The 21,979-nt window shown below is 36.1% G+C and overlaps 9 protein-coding genes and 1 non-coding gene across 10 annotated transcripts; 4 read left to right on the plus strand and 6 right to left on the minus strand.

Moving 5' to 3' along the window:
- Positions 1-660: 660 nt before the first annotated feature.
- SPOG_16213 lies at positions 661-733 on the plus strand. The gene has a single exon. It is a non-coding gene; the product is annotated as a tRNA-Phe (tRNA).
- Positions 734-1,513: 780 nt separating this feature from the next.
- SPOG_00052 (cytochrome b5) lies at positions 1,514-2,710 on the plus strand. Its single transcript, XM_013167559.1, has 3 exons — positions 1,514-1,772; positions 2,076-2,229; positions 2,350-2,710. Exons 1-3 carry the CDS (start codon positions 1,625-1,627, stop codon positions 2,420-2,422), a joined length of 375 nt encoding a protein of 124 aa, XP_013023013.1. The 5' UTR covers positions 1,514-1,624; the 3' UTR covers positions 2,423-2,710.
- Positions 2,419-3,608, minus strand: SPOG_00053 (uncharacterized protein). Its single transcript, XM_013167560.1, has 5 exons — positions 3,340-3,608; positions 3,260-3,294; positions 3,115-3,210; positions 2,981-3,058; positions 2,419-2,933 (listed from the first exon to the last, which is right to left on the minus strand). The coding sequence occupies exons 1-5, from the start codon at positions 3,376-3,378 to the stop codon at positions 2,723-2,725; spliced, it is 459 nt and encodes a 152-aa protein (XP_013023014.1). The 5' UTR covers positions 3,379-3,608; the 3' UTR covers positions 2,419-2,722.
- On the minus strand, positions 3,544-5,968 carry SPOG_00054 (origin recognition complex subunit Orc1). Its single transcript, XM_013167561.1, has 2 exons — positions 5,007-5,968; positions 3,544-4,960 (listed from the first exon to the last, which is right to left on the minus strand). Exons 1-2 carry the CDS (start codon positions 5,903-5,905, stop codon positions 3,727-3,729), a joined length of 2,133 nt encoding a protein of 710 aa, XP_013023015.1. The 5' UTR covers positions 5,906-5,968; the 3' UTR covers positions 3,544-3,726.
- A 204-nt stretch (positions 5,969-6,172) lies between these two features.
- SPOG_00055 (meiotic cohesin complex subunit Rec8) lies at positions 6,173-8,532 on the minus strand. The gene is made up of 4 exons (XM_013167562.1): positions 8,139-8,532; positions 7,909-8,096; positions 7,750-7,846; positions 6,173-7,697 (listed from the first exon to the last, which is right to left on the minus strand). The coding sequence occupies exons 1-4, from the start codon at positions 8,291-8,293 to the stop codon at positions 6,302-6,304; spliced, it is 1,836 nt and encodes a 611-aa protein (XP_013023016.1). The 5' UTR covers positions 8,294-8,532; the 3' UTR covers positions 6,173-6,301.
- SPOG_00056 (F0-ATPase subunit D) lies at positions 8,448-9,433 on the minus strand. Its single transcript, XM_013167563.1, has 2 exons — positions 9,372-9,433; positions 8,448-9,316 (listed from the first exon to the last, which is right to left on the minus strand). Exon 2 carries the CDS (start codon positions 9,160-9,162, stop codon positions 8,635-8,637), a length of 528 nt encoding a protein of 175 aa, XP_013023017.1. The 5' UTR covers positions 9,163-9,316; positions 9,372-9,433; the 3' UTR covers positions 8,448-8,634.
- On the minus strand, positions 9,432-10,824 carry SPOG_00057 (HMG-box). The gene is made up of 2 exons (XM_013167564.1): positions 10,247-10,824; positions 9,432-10,201 (listed from the first exon to the last, which is right to left on the minus strand). Exons 1-2 carry the CDS (start codon positions 10,778-10,780, stop codon positions 10,112-10,114), a joined length of 624 nt encoding a protein of 207 aa, XP_013023018.1. The 5' UTR covers positions 10,781-10,824; the 3' UTR covers positions 9,432-10,111.
- Positions 10,825-11,528: 704 nt separating this feature from the next.
- On the plus strand, positions 11,529-13,453 carry SPOG_00058 (guanyl-nucleotide exchange factor Vps902). Its single transcript, XM_013167565.1, has 2 exons — positions 11,529-12,459; positions 12,513-13,453. Exons 1-2 carry the CDS (start codon positions 12,074-12,076, stop codon positions 13,330-13,332), a joined length of 1,206 nt encoding a protein of 401 aa, XP_013023019.1. The 5' UTR covers positions 11,529-12,073; the 3' UTR covers positions 13,333-13,453.
- Positions 13,454-13,593: 140 nt separating this feature from the next.
- SPOG_00059 (uncharacterized protein) lies at positions 13,594-21,090 on the plus strand. Its single transcript, XM_013167566.1, has one exon. The coding sequence runs from the start codon at positions 13,614-13,616 to the stop codon at positions 19,491-19,493; it is 5,880 nt and encodes a 1,959-aa protein (XP_013023020.1). The 5' UTR covers positions 13,594-13,613; the 3' UTR covers positions 19,494-21,090.
- On the minus strand, positions 20,690-21,979 carry SPOG_05750 (uncharacterized protein). The gene has a single exon (XM_013168154.1). It carries the CDS (start codon positions 21,386-21,388, stop codon positions 20,816-20,818), a length of 573 nt encoding a protein of 190 aa, XP_013023608.1. The 5' UTR covers positions 21,389-21,979; the 3' UTR covers positions 20,690-20,815.

The following is a 21,979-nucleotide window of genomic DNA, read 5'->3' on the forward strand; positions in this document are numbered from 1 at the left end:
ATTTATTTACTTAGCTTCATTGCATTTCATCTTTGTCTTTATTGTGTGTTTCTTTATTTTATTTTATTTTATTTTATTTTATTTTTTTCCTCTGTTTCTCTTGTCTGTTTTTGTTATTTTATAACGGCAGTTTTTGAGGTAACATTCGTGTAGTACAATATCTGGAAACAAATATGCGATCGCTAAATGTCATTTTGACATGCTTTTTATATGAGGAATAATGCTGTAGCAGCTGCTTAGTTCGCTTTATAAAGTTAATACGAAAAGACATGCTACTTTTGCTTTATGAGTTGAAGGAAACTATTAACGTTATGCTAGATTACAGACGAGCTCAATTGATGAAGCGTGCCTTTACATTATAAAGTTTGGCTCTTTTAATTTAGACATGGAAAAAATTCTACAGGAATCTCTTTAGAAAGTTATGGTCGATTCAGCAATATAGCTTTTCACCTTTTGCATGCTTCCTAGTCAACCAGGGTATTATTGAATTACATATTTCTATTGTAACAGGAATCTTCATCCATAGTCAAAAATCATTACACCTAGTCATAGTAGTGCTTGTTCATTCAGCAGATGAGTTTACAGAATACCAAATTTATTTATCTTTGAATACTTCCTAAACGCTTATATAATTGCTTATTAACTGCATCTATCAATAAAGTCGCGGTGGTGTAGTTGGGAGCATGACAGACTGAAGATCTGTTGGTCACTGGTTCGATCCCGGTTCGTGACACTTTTTTCTGATTTTTCGACTTCGCAAATTGAACGTCTTGTTGTAATCAAACACAAAAATAAAGTGCACTATCTAGTGATGAACGTATAACAAAGTTAGTTGCTGTTGCATCATAAGTCTTCTGAGGCCATAGAAATCGTTTCTATCTGTCTTTTTGGACTGAAAAACCAAGCGAGTGAAACACTTTGACATCTCCCAGTACATCATCTTACAAAACAATACTGAACCCATTGTATGAGTGCGGGATTTGGTCTCTATAGCAAGATGCAATTATATGAGTTACTGAATGTCTTAGGGAGAAGAAAGACAAGACCTCCAATTGTTGCTTTAAACAAGTACTTTTTGTAGAATTATATGCATCCCTCAATTGCAACAGCTCTCTTCAACATATTTATCTTACTCCTTCATTAATAAATAAAAGAACAACATGAATACAGGTTTTGTTTACCGTTAAGCCATACTTCTCCATAATACCACCATTCCCAAGAGATGGAAAGTATATTACTAATATTTTATTAGAATTATCAGATGAAAATATTTTATTGAAGATCCATTTCATGACTCTTATAAATCATAAAACCTGAACTATGGTAAAATCAGTAAGGAAATGTATATAGAAATAAACACATACAAATATAGTATCTCTTATTCAAGAATCCAATGACTATCGTAATGTTTGTTTATTCATAGTAATGGGACCAGACCGATAATACTAAAATGGAGATTATCTAAGCGAGAACTATGGTATCCAATAGCTTGCAGTCCAGCTCAGCTCAAAAGTTAAAACCCCATTGACTCTTGAACTTGCTCTGAAAATTTCCCGTTTTCCATTACCCTCCTTTTTTCATTCCATATAAGTCCAAACTTGGCAAATCCCATCTCATAAGAAACATGTCGAACAGAATTTTCGAGGCCGAAGAAGTCGTAGAACACAATAGTCCTAAGGACCTCTATATGGTTTTTGAGGGAAAAGTGTACGATGTGACCCAATTCGCCGAGGATCATCCTGGTGGTTTAGACATTTTGTTGGATTACGGTGGTAAGTGCCTCTTATTTCTTTCGTGATAGGATAGAAAAGCAATGCTGCTGGACGAATCCGTTCAAAGTATATGAGAAACCCTTTCTATGTTTAGTAGCCGTATATGTGTCTGCTTATTTGAATTTGGCCAGGAATAATTTACCGCTTTTCTTATGTGGGCATATGTTCTCTATATGAGCTGCAAATCTCGCATGGAATATGGTCATTCAGTTTGCAAGCAGTCGGTGCAATGATTGCCAGATTTAATTACCGATTCATTTTGTTTATATTCATTTTTTATGCTAATTTCCTTTTCCTGTTTAGGCCAAGACTGTACCAAGGCATATCGCGATGTTGGCCATTCAGCCGCTGCCGATGAGTTACTTGAAGAAATGTACATTGGTGATTTAAAACCCGGGGCAGAAGAAAAATTGTTGGAAATGAGGCAACCTCGTACCGAGGAAAACGACGCTCCCTCGTATGTGTTATAACATCTGGCATCATAAGGAAGCTTTCTTGTGTGTACTAAAAGGAAAGCTTCTTTGTATGCCTCGTTTTATTTTTTCTTTTACTATTCTTTTTTCTAACAAAGTTGTAGTATCTTCATGATCCTTGCTTTGCTTATCATCCCTGCGTTAGCTGTAATTGGTTATGTAAAATTCAAGGGTTAGACAAGGATTTACTATTCCAGGATTATGAATATCCTTATATTATTAATGATTCAGAAAATCAGATGCATACTGTAATCAAGGCATCAAGCAACAATGACTTTGCTTTCTTTTTTACTAAGATCTTTTATAACAATTAACGACAAAGTATGAGTTCATGTAGCATTGGACATCACATATTAAATTAATATGCTCATTAGTATTAAATTATATTCCAAAAACTGTATAGAGTCCCAAAGTTTAAGTTTTTCTAATCTGGAAACATTGCATTCCTTGAGGTTAATCCATATGAATGTAATATGTTCAAGACGGGCTTTCACCCATCGTTGGCTTTACTTTGGACAAATTCACAATCATTTTTCCTTGAATCATGTCTGTGTTGAACTTCATAGCCTTTATCTCCCGAAGAAAAATGTCCAACTTCTTTTGGATATACTCTTGATCCTGTTCTGTCGGTGTACTCCTTTCATATTCTGGCGTTAGATCCAGTGAGTTCATTTGATCCATCAGCTCCCTTAATTAGACAGTTAATAAGTAGAATTCATACAAATTAAAGCTTACTCATAAGTGTTTTCATCTTGATTTCTTTCAGGAGCCTCCGTCCTTAGTCGCATAGAAAATACGTCTATGAATTTGTTCCTTGAGAGGTTAAAAATCCGATTCTGGCTTTTTTTCTTCAAATTCCTCAGTCTTACTTTGCATTTTCATATACTTTAGTTTCCAATTCTTCTTCTTCTTGACGTTTCCTTAGGCTCATATCTGCCTCAGCAGTAGGAGCAGTCCTTTGAATTCTTAAGGTATTAGCGATTGCAGAACTCAAAAGGTCATTCTATTATTTACCCTTCATTAGGAAGAAGTGGAGTAACTTCATCAATCTACGTCCTTGTTAGGCTCCATCTAATAATGTTGAATTCTCAAACCTCATCAGAACTGCCAAAGCGTGAGCAGCAATTTCCCATTATTAACTTTAACAATAACTAAAAAGCAAAGAAGATTAATTGAAAGGCTTTTATTCGCTCTCTTTTAAACAATTGTGCTTTTTCAGTATGCTGGTGCTTTCCAGGTTCTCGATGGTAGTGTGTAAGTAATGTTTGTAATAAACCAATTGCGGACTTTTCATAGATGTTTATATTCAAAGGATTCTTTCACTTTAGATTAAAACTATTATACCATGTTAATCGTAAGCTTCCTATTCTAGCTCAGTATCAGTTATGTACAAACAGTCATTTTTCTGATTCATTCATATACTTCATGTAAATACCTTAAACCTCTCTCTCTAATATACAAATAAAAGTATGCATGGAATCTTATGCTATACCTCTAAGTTCAGTGTCTCCGCGGAAAGCAAGTTTTATCTCATCATCAGCTATGGCAAGGCGAACACGAGCGTTTCTACTGCTTTTATTCTCAAGGTACAGAACACCAGTTTCACTCAGACTACTAAGAATATAATGAAACTCTGGACGACGTTGTAAAATTTGGCCAAGCTCAGTTGCATCTATAGTGGTCATAGATTTTATCAAACGGTCCACTTCGTCAACTACTTCGTAGACATAGGATTCGGCGAATCCAGAACGACGCATACGATTGACGATAGCGCATAAGAACACCTTCTGCATGAAAGATAAATCTCGCAAGACACGCTGAAGTGGAGAAGCTGTCATTTCCGTTATAGCTTGATGAATTAAGATAGGAGTAACCTTTCCGTCCTTGCTTTCTGCTAATTCAGAAGATCTCCGGCAAATATCCAAAGCTCGACGAGCATCTCCACTGACTGCAGCCACTTTTCTTGCAGCGAATCGAATAGCGTCAGAAGAAAACAACTCTTCATCTTTAACTTCTTCCAGACGTGAAGCTATAATTGTTTCTAGTTGATTATGGGTATAAGGTTCAAAGGGCACTCTTGAAAGACCTAAACGGGAGGATATGCGATTCGACAAAATTCGTTCAGGAAGATCCATCGTATTAGCTACAGCAATAACAATAAGTCGTGAGTGCGGAAGGGATGGCCAGTTAAAAAAGTTATATAACACCTTTTGGTTATTCGTTACAAGTTGATCTAACTCATCCATTAAAACAACGCATGAACATCGATTCGGTGAAGGATGGTTGAAACGATTATCCAGTAATTCCATAGCATGAAGAGGGGTCACACGTTCACCAGTTAAGGATTCCCATAGAGACGAATATGCTTGGTTCGCATTCGTTACCTTCATTCCATTTATTTCACAAAACGTAAATTCTGCTAGCTGCCCTTCTCTGGCCATTTCTTGCAAATTCCATACCACTTCATGGACAGTAGCGGTTTTTCCAGTGCCTGGTGTTCCAGATATGTATAGGCATCCACCGGTTTCTTCCTCAATTGCACTTTCCAAGTTAGTGAAGATGGTAGTAAACTCATTATCTCTGCATTGAAGAGTATTTGGAATCGCTGACACATGAAGCATAGCTCTCGCTTTTCTATGAGGCGAATTTTGAAATTCTTTCATTGATAACATTCGTATTGGAAGGGGGGTGATTTGCAGAGGTTGCTTGTAGCCACTACCCATTTGTTAGTAAGGTAATAAAAACAAAATAGTAATCATACGTTCTTCTAGGTGTAGACATTGCGCTGCCTGATGCATTCCTTGACCGTTTGATTTTTCGTCTGGGAGTTCTAGGTGTCCCATACTCTTCATCAGACGAGGAGACTACAGGGGAAGCATCATCGGAAGATAAACTTTCAACCTCCTTTATTAGCTCGTATTCATCATTATCTCCTTCAACATTCTTTGAAACCGATCTTTTCTTTGGCCGGCCTCTGCCTCTAGAACCAGCCTTCTTTTTTGGTAGTCTAAGGGTTTCTTCCATCTCAACTAATAAATCTTCTATTTTGTCTAAATTATGGGAATAGTCGGACCAATTGAGGGGCTCTGTATACTTGTTGACTTTCAAATGGACTCCTCTGTATACAAAAAAATTTCGAGCAAAATGGTCTTTCTTCTTTGATGGTATGCCTTGAGGAAATCTTTTGAAGAATTCTTCTTTAGAATAGATATTGCAATGCTCTATAATGCTAGACGTCGGGTTTTCATCTCGCCCGCAAGACAGGTAAACTTCATTTACATGACGATCTGGCAATAAATACTCTGGCTTAATTTCCATGCGTTTTGCAACTGCTCTACTGTACCAGATAGCTTCATAATACTTCTCTCCCGAATGTTTAGTGATTGCCTTGTCGTATAACTTTGTAATAACACCAACATAGAAGCTAGAATCCCCATCATTCACAGTAATATCATCACCTAGACGATATATAATGCCATCCTTCTGTAGCTTTCGATAATAAGATCGTCCTGCTTCAGTCTGAAACGGTTTCTCAATCCATATACCATGCACCTGTTCTTCATCGATGTCGCTGCTATCTGATTCATCGTTTGAGTCAAGTTCTTCTTGAGGTAAATTTCGAATTAACATTTGGCTTCTTAATGATTTTCTACGGCCCATTTTTAACTAATTTTGCTTTTTGCATGAACGTGTTTATAGGCAGAATTGGGAACTTACTTAAATATAATTCGTATAGCCAGTAGTGAATATACAACAGATGTTCATAAGTAAAATTTTTAGTAAAGGCATTTACGCTTCTATTTGTTGTAATTTTTATAAAAATACAATAAATACTTTAAAATTCTAAATCTTTTATCAAACCAAAAATCCAACATACAGGTTCAGACCTGCTAGCTATTTACAAAATTAGTAATTTATTCATTGTGGTTAAAATAACAACGAATTTAAACTTTAGTATATATTTAGCCAGATTCCAAAGCAAATGCAGATATAAATGTTAGAGATAATTTCATCAGGTTTAATGGTTTTCATATTTAACAAAGACGTGTTTTATAATTAAAGGGCATTTAAAGAGAGAACAATTTCATCATACGGGGCTTCTTGTTTCACTGAGACAGCAGATTTTGTGGTTAAAGCTAAGTAGGTAAGTAAGAAATACGTATGATAAATCGTACCTAAAAGATGACTGAAAGCTTGTGCGGCCACAGAGCGTTGTAATGTACAGGGTAAGAGCTCTGAGAAGGTCATCTCTCCACCGTTTTCAAATATTGCTGTTTTTGTGTATTCATAGAAATTAGCACACTCTCGTTCCATATGTAAGAAATTTCCAATATTTTCTTCTTGAGTATTTTTGTAGAGAGAAAAGTCATCTTCAAGTTGCAAAGATAATTCAGAGTTTAAGTGATCATGATACTGACTAGATTCCAAAGCAGGCAAGAACTGCAATCGGTTATTCATTGAAGGACTAGGTGTAAGTCTTTTTCCATAGCGAGTGTCAAGCAATGGAGTTGAATGTTCACTACCATTTTGAGATTGACTTTTAGAAGAGTTTAATAGACTGTTTGAACGAGAGGAAGTATTCCAAGGCATATTTAACTCTAAAGACCCCTGAGCATCACGACCCATTTCAATATCTGAATTTTCCAAGTTAGGCATTGGCAACTCAACATCATCAGCTTCTGTTTGGTTGTGAACTGGTTCTGGTTGAAGTTTACCAACCCATTCTTGAATAATAGGATGGAATGATTCCCAATGATACAATTTTTTTAGCTGTTTTTTCTTTTCAAGTGAGGTTCCTTTTCGTCGCATATGCTTGGCAGTTTCAAGGGCTTTCATCCTTTCCACATACGTGGACCTCCAATGGGAAAGGGTTTTTGTACTCAGCTCGATAGATTCGTCAGGTTCAATTTTTTGAATTCTTCTACGTTTAACAGGCTCTTCCTGAGGTTGAATTTCAAGATTTGGGTCTACTACAGATTCCAAGGGAACCGGAAGGGGTAAAACATCATCGTCTAATTCATATATCCGAATCCGAGATTCTTGTTCTTCGTCGTGCGCTTCAATGGGGGATTGAGCATCGGGATGATCCTCTTCGTCTTGAGAATTAGCAGGCGTAAGTTGAGGCATCTTGTCCTGTGTCGAAATATCATGCACCTCACCATTTTCGTCAAATTCAAAGTCCAAAACCTCATCTGGAAAAAGATTATTTGACGCTTCATAATCAAATCTCGACATAGGGGCGTGGTTTTGAAGGCTAAAGGATTGAGTCGCGTTGCCAAAGGTATTTGAAGCTTCTGGAAGTGTTTGTAACGACGTCAAGTTTGTATGATCAAATGAAATTGAATCATTGTTCAAGGTAAAATTGAGGTCCAAAGAGGGAAGACTGAGACCGTTCGATAATGTCAATTCGGGTACAAAGGCTGGGTCATCAGCAAGGATTAGATTATCAGTACTATATATCATTAGTAACTTAACTTTATGTTTTAAACAATAAAGTCGCGTACTTTGATTTTTCTACGCGCGCGTCGATACTCTTAGAAAGCTTGCCATTTATATTATCAAGCTCTTTGCGTAGTCTTGAATGCAGTGAAGAAACTTGTGCTAAAAAATGTAAGTAAACCGGACTTTTGGGATTTGTTGACGTCGAAAAACGCGTATCGTACATTGGAAGAAAGAATATTGATGGGCATAAACGCGTGCAACACCAATCATTAAGTTACTACTAAGGCGTAAAGCTAGCGGTTCGGGAGAATACGCGACAAATTCACAAGCTTCATCGATATTAACAGACATTATATCTTTTTTATGAAGTTTCCGGAGAGAGTGCTTTGACCCCAGAGTAGCTGCGAGCCTGAAATCATTAGTATTAGCATCAATTAAAGCAATTATTTACCAAACTACACCCATTCCCCCTTTCTTTTTTGTCAGGACGTATTGATCATAAAACATGGTTTTGGTTAAACGCGTCCGCCCAGTACAAATTCTATAAAACGAATCGAATATAACGTATTTGAGTGCATTCCTATAAGTCAAGCTTGGGCAGTTCATTGAGAATCAGAAATAAACATTAGTCTTGCAAATAATATTGTAAATGTGAGTTGAGTTACCTTTGAAATTTGCTGTAAGACTTTCGAACTAGTTTTCTACAGGAAGATTCGCTAACCTTGAAGCATCGTACATTCTTGTGCAATGCCAATTGTAGTTTTAATATATTTCATTGACTTTGGAATTAGCTTAACGTGCTCACAGCTGAATCAAACTATAACATAGAGATGTAAAAGGAGCGATTCACGTGCTAATTTACGAATCAAAGAGAAATGGTTCCCTAAATGTTTAGCTAAAGTATGTCTTGATCGACATAAACCAACTAAATGAGGAGTATAGTGGGTTTACATAATGCTCAAATCGCCAAACTTCTCGCGGTAACCAGGGACAACCCATTTACCCTTTGTAACCATAGTCTCAACAATCTTTTCGACCTCAGGGACAGCAGTCTTCATATCTTCAATAGAAATTTCATTGGTAGGACGAGCTTGTTCAATGTTTTTCAAAGTAGAACTCAAGCTTCCCAATTCAGTCTTGACCATTTCAACGTTCTTCTTAGCACTTTCGACAGCCTTGCCTTCAAAGGCGTCAATTGCCTTCAGTTGAGAAGCCAAATTGATCTTAACAGGCTTAAAAGATTTCATAGAAGACTCAATACGGTTCACGATTTCTTGGTTCCTAAGCACCTGACGGTAAAATGCAAAATCAACCGTTGTAGCTTGTTCCTTCAGGGTTCCAAGTCTTCCAGCGGCTTGGGCATGACGTGAACGGAAGTTGGCAACAGCAGAAGCAGTGCTAGCGTCCAATTTCAACTTGCTAGGGATGGTTGCCCAATCTATAGCTTTAACAGCAGAACTAACCGATTTAGACATCGCGAATTTGTAAAGCTAAAACAATTAAGCAGCAAACAATGTTTTTTTATAAGGTCGACGGGCCGAAAAACACAAATTACAGACTACTTATGAGAGAGGGGGAGAGGGAAAGTTACCGTTGCGTGAAGCAGGTCCCTTCTTAATTAGGCTCGAACTAGATTTAGCGAATACAATTAGTATATGCAACAAGTATACGTAAAATATGATACCTATTAAATTTATATATATTATACGATTAGTTTTAATCCAAATAACCAAAAAGCAGTTTCCTTCTCGACTTCACTTTTGTAATATTATAGGATACTATCTGATTTTATGATTATAATGAGGAAGTCAACTATTCAAAATATTTACAAACCAATGAAACGTTACTTTCATCTTTTGACATTAATAAATATATTTTCAAACAAAAAGAAAATATTTGGTCCTTTTTAATTGAGGTAACCACCTTATAGCCTTTCCCTTCGTCCATTTCCATAGATTTACTACTATAGCAAATACATTTTTTAAATATCAAAATCACACAAACAAATTTTCTGTAGCCAGAAAAGTATTGCAAGCGAAATAAAGTAATGTGTAGCTTAATCAAATAACCTTCCACGAGCAAACCAATTCCTTTCTCGACTCACTTCTCAACTTGATAGCTTATTGTTTAAAATGGACATATGTATATGACTATTCAGTAACGAGAAACATTTCGAAAGATCGGCATCTTTCGACAAATTCATGAATCATAAGTCTGTAAGACATCAGATTTGAGGATGAACTATCTGAATCCACTTTCAGTCATCTACGGGCTGAACAATAAAACAAATATAGAATTTATGAGAAGAGTTCATATTTCATAACATATTAAATACGAGTAACATGTAGGAATTCCGTCCAACTCAATTCACCAAAAAAGGAAAACGTCATATACAAAAAATAAAAACAAAAAGAACTAAAAAACTTATTCTCGAAGGCGAGCTTCCAATTCAGCCTTACGAGCAGCACGAAGACTTTTAATGTCGTCTTGTTTGGTGTTGTAACTTACGTTGAGCTAAAAATAGGCGTTAGAGTACACCGATGATTGTGCTAAACTTACCTTGTTAAAAGGGTTGTTGGGGTGCTTCTGGAACTCTCTATACATAACATCTTCGTACTGATTAAGACGAAGACCAGGACTTTCCTTACGAAGTTCGGGAAGTCGTGATTCTTTGTATTCATTAAACGCCGGTTTAAAACGGCGTTCAGGATGGCGATCAATTTTTTCCTTGGACCCAGAATCCAAACTAAGTAGGTTCAAAGCATCGTCAATGTTGCTTGCGCTATATGAGGCTGGTTGAGCAGGTTCCTCCAGAAAAGCATCCAAAGATAAATCTTTACGAGCACCAGCCTTTTTACCCTTTCCACCTTTTGATGGAATGCTAGCCATTTCTTCTTGTTCTAACCGAGTACGCTCTGCTTTCTTTTGAGCTGCTAAACGTCGCTTTTCCTCTTCTTGCTCCTTCTTATTGTTACTCTTGATTCCTTTCGACCATTTTTCACTTTCCTCAGCTTCCTTCTTTTTTGCGTCAACTTCGTCCTTCCTGCCTTTTGCAGCTTCTGCCTTTTCTGCTCTCTTCTTAGGATTTCCCATTGTTTGTGGTATGTAAAAAAGTTCAAATAGTACGTACGATTCGTTAGATGGAAGTCTTTCATAGACAAATGATCTGATTAGTAACAAATAAATTTTAAACTAAGATTTTGAATAATTATATAAATGAAATAAAATAATAAAACTATTTTTTTATTTTTTGTTTTCTCTGGTGAAAGTGTATTTTTCTCTTTGCCCCAGTAAGACCTTACTCAAGCAAAGACTACCTGTGAAACAATCGTCAGAGAGAAACAAGTCTACTGAGAATGTTTTTAATGTTTTTCCTATGCTAAATGAAACGAATGCTATGAAAAAAGGCATAAGTACTTACATAGAAATTTAGCTAAGCAATGGGATTGGGCTGAAATCTCAGGAAACCACATAGAGTCTTTTCATTTTTTTTTTTGATCAAAAGCCCTTTTTGAGCTCATATTCCCAAGCTTAAATTGAACAATCCAAAAACGACAGGTAACATATACAGGGTAGCAATATCGATGTAACTGCAACTTACAACGATACACTTCATAATAAAATGGAAGACATTTAAATAAATATGATATTCGAGTATAAAAATGATGTTTCCTTCTTTTCTTGTGAAAACAAATGAAAAATAAAAAAGATAGATTTTAAAGAAGGCATTTCGTAGAGACTAGCTAAAACCGTCGAGTTGACTGAGGAAGCAAAATACAACACTGATTCTTTTGACGCTCAGTCTTACCTTTCTATTTACCAAATTATCGCTAGCTTAAAACTCCAACGAATGCCATATACTCTACCTTCAATGAAGAATGATCGCTTTCTTTCTTGATACCTTTCTTGCCTTTGTTTACATCAACTTAATAATGTAAAATAGCGATACTGCGTTGTGGATTCCTTGAATCTTCTTTGGTCATATCTCAAACATCGAAAACATAAAGAATCAAGTTTTGTTTTCATTTTTGTGAAAATATTTCTCTACGGTGTAGTAAATTTCGAAGGATTCCAACGGTATTTATCAGGTTTGGCTTGCCATTCTTAAATTTGTGCACTTCATCTCAGTTCCCTGTATTTTGAGTTTTCATAATCATTATAACGGAAGCTTCCAACAGTTAAGGATTTATCTCCTATAACTTTCTTTTCGTCCAGGTTTATCCTTTATAAGTTGAATCGAACGGCTTACTTATCAACTATATATAACCTTGATTCTATTAGTTCCTTCTTACCTTACTTTCAGCTTTCAGTCCTTTTTTTTTTTCTATACATACAGATATATATGTTAAGAAACCTAAAATTTAGGTCAGTAATTTCATCTGCATTATGAGTTTTTTAAACTCCTGGAGAGCGTCAAAATATACAGTTAAGCAAAAACTAGACGACATTGAGCTTCCCGAGAGTGCTTCCGTACTTCCTGTAACTGTACAGTTTTGCATTAAGGAATTTATTTCATCTCTTGTAAGCCCCGTTCATCCCCAACTATTATCTCCTGATGAAATAACGAAAACCTTTCATGACTTTTACAGAAAAACAGATGAATTTATGCTTTCAACTCTAATTCCCAATCCTGAATCTCCAAGTCAAGATGTGCCTTTACTTTCCCCTGAGGAAATGGAAACCCAGAAGATGGCAAAGCAACACCTTGTAAAACAAAAAGATGAATGGATGAATATTATTGAAGGTATCGTATGCGAGTATTTATATGACAGGTGAGTTTTCTATTCTTAATACTACTTTGCTATTGATTCTAATGCATACCTAGACTTTTCTGTTTGAGCACTAGCACCGATGAAAATAAAGATGACCTTCTTAAAAAGTTCGCCTCTTCTGAAGAAAAAAACGGTTTAGTGGAGTGTCTTTCCATTGAAGCAGAGATAAAGAAGCGCCTTGAAAATGTCGCAGAGACTTTCTTTGCTCTCAGTAGACTAAAAACGCCTTTGCTGAAACTGAATCTGTTTATGAATGTTAGTGAAAAAATCGTTGAGGCATCAAATTTGCCGAAACAAGAATTAAATGCTGATAATTTATTAAATCTAACTATCTTCTGCATATTATCTTTTCAGGGTTTACAATTAGTGTCTCATTTGAATTTTGTTTTGCGTTTTCGAAACCCAGATTACTTAACTGGGCAACAAAAGTATTGCTTGACAACGTTTGAAGCTGCAATTTCTTTCATCCTCCGTGCGTGTCCAAATCTACTGACCCATTGTCCCATGCAGGCAACGGACGATCCTCTATCATTAGAGGCCTCTGCTAAGGATGAATTTCCGTCTTCCGATTCTAATCAAGCAGACCTTGAAACAAATAATGAACAACGATCTTCGCTTTCAAACTTAAGAGGTTTGGGCGTAGCTCTTGAAAAATCTTATTCCTCTTTTGTCAATAAAGTAGCTGGGCATGCTCTTCGTAACTCTACTTTGTCGACAGACAACGTTGTCTCCGTTAATGATCCACCTCTAGAACGGTTTCTTACCGTGACAGACGCCTCCGAGCTGAAGGTCGGCGAAATAAACATTTTGCTTGCAGATTACAAACGCTTAGCTCGTCTAATTTTTGACAAACAAGTTGAAAGTTCGACCTGATTTGTTGACTCATCGTGTTAAAAAATGCTGCTAGCCCATTCTATAATGATTTTAATGTCCCATTTTTCTTATAATTTTCCATTTAGAATCTAATAATTGCTTCTTGTCATTTATATTCCTGTAATTCATTGTTCGTTTGTGATATTGTTTATTAAATTGAACATCTACCATACTCTAGCGTAATTCATTATACCGTGTCGCGTCTTATTATAATATGCTTTCGTTTTATTTACAGCCAAACTTTTTCAAACAATAAATAATGCCCAAGTAGCACTGCGGCTATGGAGGATTCGAAACTCTTCCAGGAACTAGAACAATCGATTCAGGATAATCAAAATTCACCTTCATTTCAGGGTTCTAATAAAGTTCTTCATTTGGCTCTATCGTATTTAAATGCCAACCGCCAAGATGCTCATTGGGTTTGTAAATCGCACTTGAAGATTGCTGTACGGGAATGCTTTTTTCTATTTTCTTTTCAGGATGAAAATGATTTTTTGACGTGGTTTAAAAAACACTTGGACGAACGACTCCAAGTTTGCCCTTCCTGCATATTAAGCTATCATCAATTAATTGAAGAATTCAAGACTTTATGCCTTAATATTTTCCATTTTGATCCAAACACTCTCGCTATAGTGCTTGAGAAGATATTTCAATGGGATGTTTCCAGACTAATGAAGGTTTTACAAAGTATTCCTAAGATTGACTCTAGTGCCTCTTCCAAACCTATTTTGTGTGCTTTTTATGAAATTCTATATAATGTAGAATTTTTAAAGAATGAAACCCTTTTCACGTTGTTTCGAAAGAGGTTCTTGGAGGCTGGATTTCTTCGACTATCTAAAAAGTTGGTTCCAGGTGTTGTGTACCTTTTATTTTCTGATGATGACGCCTTACGGAAATGGGCGTTCGGTATTCTCAGCGGTTGTGAAGTAATCCCCGCGAATGAATTTGTGAACCTCCAAGCACCATTTCTTGAGGAAATTCATTCTTTAAGGAAAAGTACATCCGACGACGTATATGTAAAGCGCTTTTTGAATGCTTTTTCGGCTCTTTTGAATAATGTCTCATTTGATTATTTTGAATCCTTAGGAAAACATGGATTTGAACCAATTTCCTTTATCTTACGCGGGTTGGAGAAAGCACCGTTGAGTCAATATCCCTCTTTCTTAGATTGTCTGCATTCTTTATTAAAATGTTATAAACTTAGGTTTTGGAAAGCTTCTAAACTTGAACCCTCTCAAGTTGTTACTTTGATTTTTGAAAGCGAAGCTCATCAACATTGGGTAGAACAAATGATAAAGCAAAATAAAGATTGCAATAGCAAGATTTTGGATTGGACCATACCCTTTCTCAACTCGATTTCTTTAGAAAAACACCTACCTGCTGTACAAATGTTGCTTGAAAAGTGCAATGTACTTTTTACAATATCTGAAGGAATCACGTATATGAATAATCCCATTTTCAAATGTATTTGTGAAATTCATTCTTTGCTTTTTAACGAATACTTTCAGATTATATCTCATAGCGAAGATTCACCAAAAGCATATGTGGATTCCTTGCATCTAACTGTATGCTCGAATTTCGATCTCTTTTTTTCTAATCTCAAAGATTATATCAATTCTTTTGAACAACCATCGTTTAAGAAAGCTTTCGAATATCGCTTGAACATCGATGTTTATGCTTTAAGACATAGTTATCGAAAGTACGCTCAGAAGCGTAATGATGTAAACATAAACTTGCATCTTACTGAAAAGTCTGTATCAACTTTTTGGAGAAAATTACTTTCTCTCCTCGTCGAACAAAGTCAAACCTTGGCTTGTTCTATTTTCCGATGCATTTCATCTCTTCATCTTATAGACAAACTTGATCCACCGAAGACTGATGATGCCTTTTTGTCTGCTTATAATAAAGCACTAGACTCGTTTTGCCAGTTTTTGTCTGACATGTTGATGATAATTCAACGTTGGAGTCTTTCATCTTTAAAATCTTTTTTGGAAAATCCTCACGTTTTTTCTGCGCTAATAGGATTCCTTTTTTCTCCAATTTCTGAATTTTCAAATAATGCATGGACTATAATTAATCTGTCAACTGATACTGAAAGCATAGGTGAAGCCATAGACAAGTTGCTAAAATATCGGTTTTCGGATTCACTTAGAGCGCTCTCAGGTATTTATTTACAATGGGTTAAATATAGGGCGTTTAGCAGTGTTAAGCGGCTGGTTTATCAAGGAAAAACGATCATCACACATCTTTTCCACCCATTAGATGGAATGTTACATGGTACTAGCATATCGTTCAAAGATGAAGATAACTGTGATGCCTTGAAAACATATTGGGATAATTTATGGAAGTTTCTTGCTCATTTTTTTATTGCTTTACCAAGTTGGCCAGTAAAACATGAAAAAGAAGTTCTCGTTGACATAATGCATGTTTCTTTAGACTGTTGTCAAATGCTTTTAAAAAGCTTTCATCAGGTCTCCGAATTTATAGCTGGCATCAATATTTCTGTCTCCAATTCCAAACCAGAAGATAGCGACGTTTCTAAGAAAGCATTAGCTAATTCAGTTCTTAACTCCCTAATAACACTTTCCTATTGGCTTAAATTGAACGATTCGAGTTTATTATCTTCAGTTGTCAGAATTATTTGTGCTATGCTGAAATTATTCAATAACTTGTCTTTGCCAATTAATCAAAATACTGTTGATATGATTCAAAAGTCTTCTGCAGCACGAGATGGGTCTACGATCCTTACTTTATCCGAACGGGAAGATTTGTTTCTTGCAATTTCACCTTATTTACCTGAGCATTTACAAACAAAGCCTTTCAGTTCAACTGCAGGCGAAACATCAAATTCAGAACAAGTGGCTTTGACGAGTCCGGATGTCTATGTGATAGATGAAGGACCGAAGCAACAAAGGAAACTCTCTTCTAAATCTCAAGAAAGTGATACTAAGGTTGTTTCCGCCAATGAAGATAAAGGGACAGCAAACCATTTTACTCTTTCATCAAAAACATTGTCCCTGCTTGATAAAGAGAAGGACGCAATTGAAAAGCCACAACCCGCTCGTCGAAATTATATTCAGAAGGTCGGCCCAAAATCTGCTAACTTGACTATCGGAGAAACTTCAGAGTTACAGTCACGCAGAACTTTGAATAAGTTGGATTCTGTAGCTCCAAAAAAGAAGCCTATAGAACCTAAACGGAACTTACAATTGACTTCAAATGATGCAGAATCTTCCGAATCAGAGTCAGAGTCAGAGTCAGAATCCGATTCAAATAATAAGGAAAATGAAAATAATGGGCTTTTCTCTTTAATGCGTGATGTCTCTAATCAGAATAAATCAAATGCTCCACGTCGTCAAGTACAACTTTTGGATATAAATTCCTTGAAGACTAATAATGTCGTACATCCTGCACAGCGTCACAGGGAAGCTCATCAGAGTATTTATACCTCTCGGCTTCGTTTATTTCCAGATGTTCAAAGTTTTTATAAAATTCTTTTAAGCTGGAATCCAATTCTCCAATCTGATACAACTGTCGATGAAAAAAATTTGAGATGTCGAAGTATTGAAATTGCTTACTCTTCTCCAGATACTTACGAGAAAACCTTTATGCCGTTTTTATTCAATGAATGTTGGGCTCAAATTCGCGGAGCTATTGAGGAAGATCAATATACTCCGTTAGAATTGACAATGAATACTCGTACCACTGTTGATAACTTTGTTGAGCTAGGTTTTTCCTCCAGAACAATCACTGAATTACAGTATCTCAGCGATACTGACATATGCGTATTATCCAAGTCAAAAAAACCTAGCTCACCAGAAAAAAAAGAGCCGTCAACTCTTGCTAAAATTCAGTCTCTAACTAGGAAGAAAGAATCAATCGATATTTTTGTTCGTGTTAATTCTGATGCAAAAACGCTACAAGAAATGATTCCTGGTGCCAAGTTTTACTTACAGAAACTTTTTAGTGCGACCACCAGTTTGCGCGAATACTCCGCATTGAAGTCACTTCCATTTGTTAATCTTTCCAGCGATATTTTACATGCCAGAATTAGCAAACACTCGGAGTATGCTAATAGTGAAGGCCTAAAAAAAATTGTGAAATCATATGGAGTTAATGAGCCTCAAGCTAAAGCAATTAACGCAGCTTCTAGTAATGATGGATTTACACTTGTGCAGGGTCCTCCTGGTACAGGAAAAACAAAAACTATTTTAGGTATGATTGGTGCGATATTGACTTCCAAAGGTCAGGGTTTACGGTTTGCTGCCCCTGGGCAGTCAAATCCCATTCAACAAAATCAGAAAAATAGGGTTTTGATCTGTGCTCCTAGTAATGCTGCAATAGACGAAATTTTATTGCGTTTAAAAGATGGCGTATACGACCATGAAGGAATAAAGTTTATGCCTAAAGTAATTCGAATAGGTTTCACAGAGTCAATTAATGTTCATGCTAAGGAATTTACACTAGAAGAACAGATGGTTAAGCAAATGGAAATTACAAATTTAAAGAAGCATGAAAATTCTTCTGATGCCGGCGAAGTCAGAAAAAAACATGACGCTATTCTTTTGGAACGTAACAAGTTAAGAGAAAATATTGATTTAACTCGCCAAGCTGGTAAGGATAGCTCCTCTTTGGAATTAAGGCTCAGAGAAATTACACGTCAAAAAAATTCCCTTGAACAAAGTTTAGACGAAATGCGCAGCACGCAACAAAATGCCAACAGGAGTATGGATTTAGCGAAAAAGCAAATACAAAATCAACTTCTTCAGGATGCTGATGTAGTTTGTGCAACTTTGTCTGCTAGCGGTCATGAGACGTTGCTAAATGCCAATATAAGTTTCCCGACTGTAATCATAGATGAAGCTGCTCAAGCAGTCGAGCTTAGCTCTCTTATCCCTTTGAAATATGATTGCAAACGTTGTATTATGGTCGGTGATCCGAACCAGTTACCACCAACTGTGCTGTCGAAGTCTGCTTCAAAAAACGGTTATGATCAGTCACTTTATGTCCGGATGTTTAAAAAGAATCCAAGTAATGCCTATCTTTTAAGCATCCAATACCGAATGCACCCAGAAATTAGCAAATTTCCCAGTCATTACTTTTACCAATCGAAGCTAATTGATGGACCAAATATGGTTTCTGTTGCAGATCGACCATGGCATCATGATGCTCTATTTGGTGTTTATCGTTTTTTTAACGTGCAAGGTAAAGAATCTGTTTCAAAATCTAAATCATTGTATAATACTGATGAAGCATCATTTGTTCTTTTATTATATGAAAAACTTTCACAAAACTTTATCAATATTGACTTTGAAGGAAAGATTGGTATTGTTACTCCTTATCGAAGCCAAGTCCAAGAACTTCGCTACCAATTTCAGAAAAAATTTGGATCAATTATTTTTAAGTACTTGGACATACATACAGTTGATGGTTTTCAAGGACAAGAAAAGGACATTATCATCTTCTCTTGCGTCAGGAGTTCCATGGGAAATGGTATAGGATTTTTACAAGACGTACGTCGTTTGAACGTTGCTTTAACTAGAGCAAGGTCTTCATTGTACATTGTGGGCAGTACTGAACCTTTACTGCAAAATGAAGTCTTTCGTAACTTGATTGAGGACGCCAAAGCGAGGAAATGTTGGATGGGTGTTAGTTTTGAACGACTATTGCATTGGAAATCTGATACGAAAAAACTAAAGTCAATTAAGGAACAGCATAAATTGGATGATAACTTAGTAAAGGAAGAATCGGATACTTTACCACGTAATGAGCGCTCACCATCGTTAACTCCTTTCTCAGAACCGAAACACGAAGTTCTAAATGCGCAGGCCTCTCCAGATATGAATGATCATAATAAAGATACAAAAGAAATTAGACCTTCCGGCGACATAGAAAATTCAGATATGATCAATTCAAAAAAGCTTAAGAAGCCTTTTAAGGAAAAGAAGGACGAGGAAAAACAGAAAGAGACTGCTGGCTCGAGTATTTTACAGAAAAAACGTGAAAACAGTTTTAGTGATTCGACTGATAGTAAGAAAATAAAAAAATCGAAGGAAGAAAAAAAGCAACACGAAGATAAAAGATCTTCTAAAAAGTCAAAGAAACCGAAATCTAAGTTGGCTCTGGCGGCTTTGGAGCAAGGTTTTCGCCCGCCAAGTTGATTCGAAGAATATAAATTTTAAATATATTCGTGGTTCATCTGCCAGCTACGGCTTAGCTCTTTACCCCTTGGCTATCTTGCTAATCCACTTTATCTTCTTATGTTTCAATTATTCCTAATCGTTTAACAGAGTTATGTATACAGTGATATAATCTTTGGGGACGCGCTATTGGGTTTGGAGTTACCCATGTTTTATTAGTTTTCTGATGCTTATATTAAAGCGGTTTTTACAGTTCTCTCCTTTTTGTGTGTGTGTGTTTCGTATCTTACTTCCGGTCTGTTGTAATTTATGTGACAGAAGAAGCCTTCAAAGAGCAATAAAAGAATGAAAGGCGATGGTAACAACATTATAGCAGATCTAAATTATTTAAAAAGTTTGATGGAAAAATCAGCTTATATCTAGTATCATCTAGTATCGATTGTGAATGTTCGGGGCTATTAGGCATAACTAACTTGGAACCGAAGACCTTAGTTCGTTTATAAAATTATTTGAGTCTTCTCGAGAAAGCACCTTAAAACACGCGATTTCTTTCATTGCCATGGATGGATCAGCTTCATGCATTCCATGCACAATTAACCCAGAAATGCACTCCTGAGTATTCAAAGAGTTTATTTGATGGAGACATCAAGTTTGAATTTTCTCGTACGAATGGTTTTCCTTTTTTTTTAAGAAAACTTGACTGGAGTGTACCTTATCTAAGACTGAAGAATCATTTCTCGTGAAAAAGGTTTGGAAATCAATTGCATCAAAATCAAAATTGATATCTCTTGATATTACTGCATTTTGGTTAGAGCAACTAGAGCTCGTATTAGAAAATGGTTATCTTATTCATCGTCCATGGATGGCGCTAATTTTTTGTTACGACAGAAACCTCACGCGTTGTGGGAATGTTTTTAAAGTGGAAATAACAGGTACAGTTGTAGGATTGTACATTGAAATGAACGATGTGATATTACATGAAAGGATACTAAATCCGTCCAAGAATTTGGTAAAACAAATCGATAAATGGAAAAACAATCTTATTCAGCCAGACCAGTTGAATCCTACAATCTCAAGATTTCGACTAGACTAATGCTACATATATTTATTTCAATGTAGTAAACATGATCTATTCTTTGTCTCATAAGTTTCTATTTGAGTTGAGTAATCGCTGATTCCACATTGTTTTTACATATAGAATAGATAGTAATTCTTTATAGTTATTACCGTGATTATAGCGAAAATTATAAAAACAGGATCCTGATATGACACCTCCCGCAATAAATGGACGCTGTGAAAAGATAGAGATGCTATATTGAGCGATGAAGATGACTAGTGATCACTTACATTTTTAGCATGTGGATTAACATCTCTCCATCTTTCAATTGAGTTCTGTCAAAATCATTACCGAAACGCCACAATTCTAAGTCACGGGCACTGTCTTTATATGCTTCATTCTTGATAAAGTTTCCACTTCTTATTAACCCCAACTTTGTGGTATAATCCAGCCAGCAGTTGCAGATTAGAGAAACATCATCAGAAATAGCGGTAAGGGGCCGCCCGTTTTGACTTGTTTCTTCATCAGGGCCATTTTCTATATTATATAGCTCTAATATAGAGTACCCATGTATTCCAAGATTACGTTTAGCAGCATCCTCCAATTCGGATATGATACCTTTGTTAATGCTTGCTTCAGTAGGCCAAACGCTAACATGGTTGTTTTCCCCTTGAATTTGATAATTCCAACAGTTTGCCTGGTCACCTAAGATGTCAATCACCGTACTAATAATAGCCCAAGTAACGGCTGGTGTATCTATCTGAGCATCAACTGCATTCTGTAAATTCTCATTTGGCCTGATAAATTGGTCATAATCCCTCTTGTAATTCGAAAGGATATTATAATCTTCAATATTCATAGTGGGAACTGGTAAGCAAAGAATGGTGAAATTCACTGATCTATCCTTGTCTATCGCATGCAGTTATATATCTACATGGATGATTCACTAACCGTTATGACACAAAGGCTATTTGAAACTCGATAGCTAGGTCTTCAAAGCTTATCGAATTCAAATTCGCCTGTCTGATGTTTACAACTTATAGCCCGTCAAATTTTATATTCCTGAAGCAGGTTGAGTTAATCTATTAAAAGGACTGTTAAAAGAAATGGCTCAGTTACTCAATGAGAACGGTTGGTCCACAAGTTTTGGATTACTTGCTTTAAGAAGAGAGCCCATAATACGCCATAACGGTTTAGTTTAGTCTTCTTTTTTTTTGTGTTTGAAGGTGGTTTTCCACAAAACGTATAATGATTATAAAGAGATGCTTATCCTTTCGTTTGAATCTATATGTATGACACTAAAGGGCTCTACTCCAAGTCTCCATACCTTCAGCATCTCATAGATCCTATAATTCACAAATATTAGCTGAAAAGCTCAGTAATGAGTAGTACTGCTAAAAAACTTCCGTCAGGTGTATCTTTATCAAAGTCCTTGTTGGACAATGATGAA

Source organism: Schizosaccharomyces cryophilus, assembly GCF_000004155.1.
Source record: "Schizosaccharomyces cryophilus OY26 unplaced genomic scaffold supercont4.3, whole genome shotgun sequence".
Taxonomy (NCBI): Eukaryota; Fungi; Ascomycota; class Schizosaccharomycetes; order Schizosaccharomycetales; family Schizosaccharomycetaceae; genus Schizosaccharomyces; species Schizosaccharomyces cryophilus.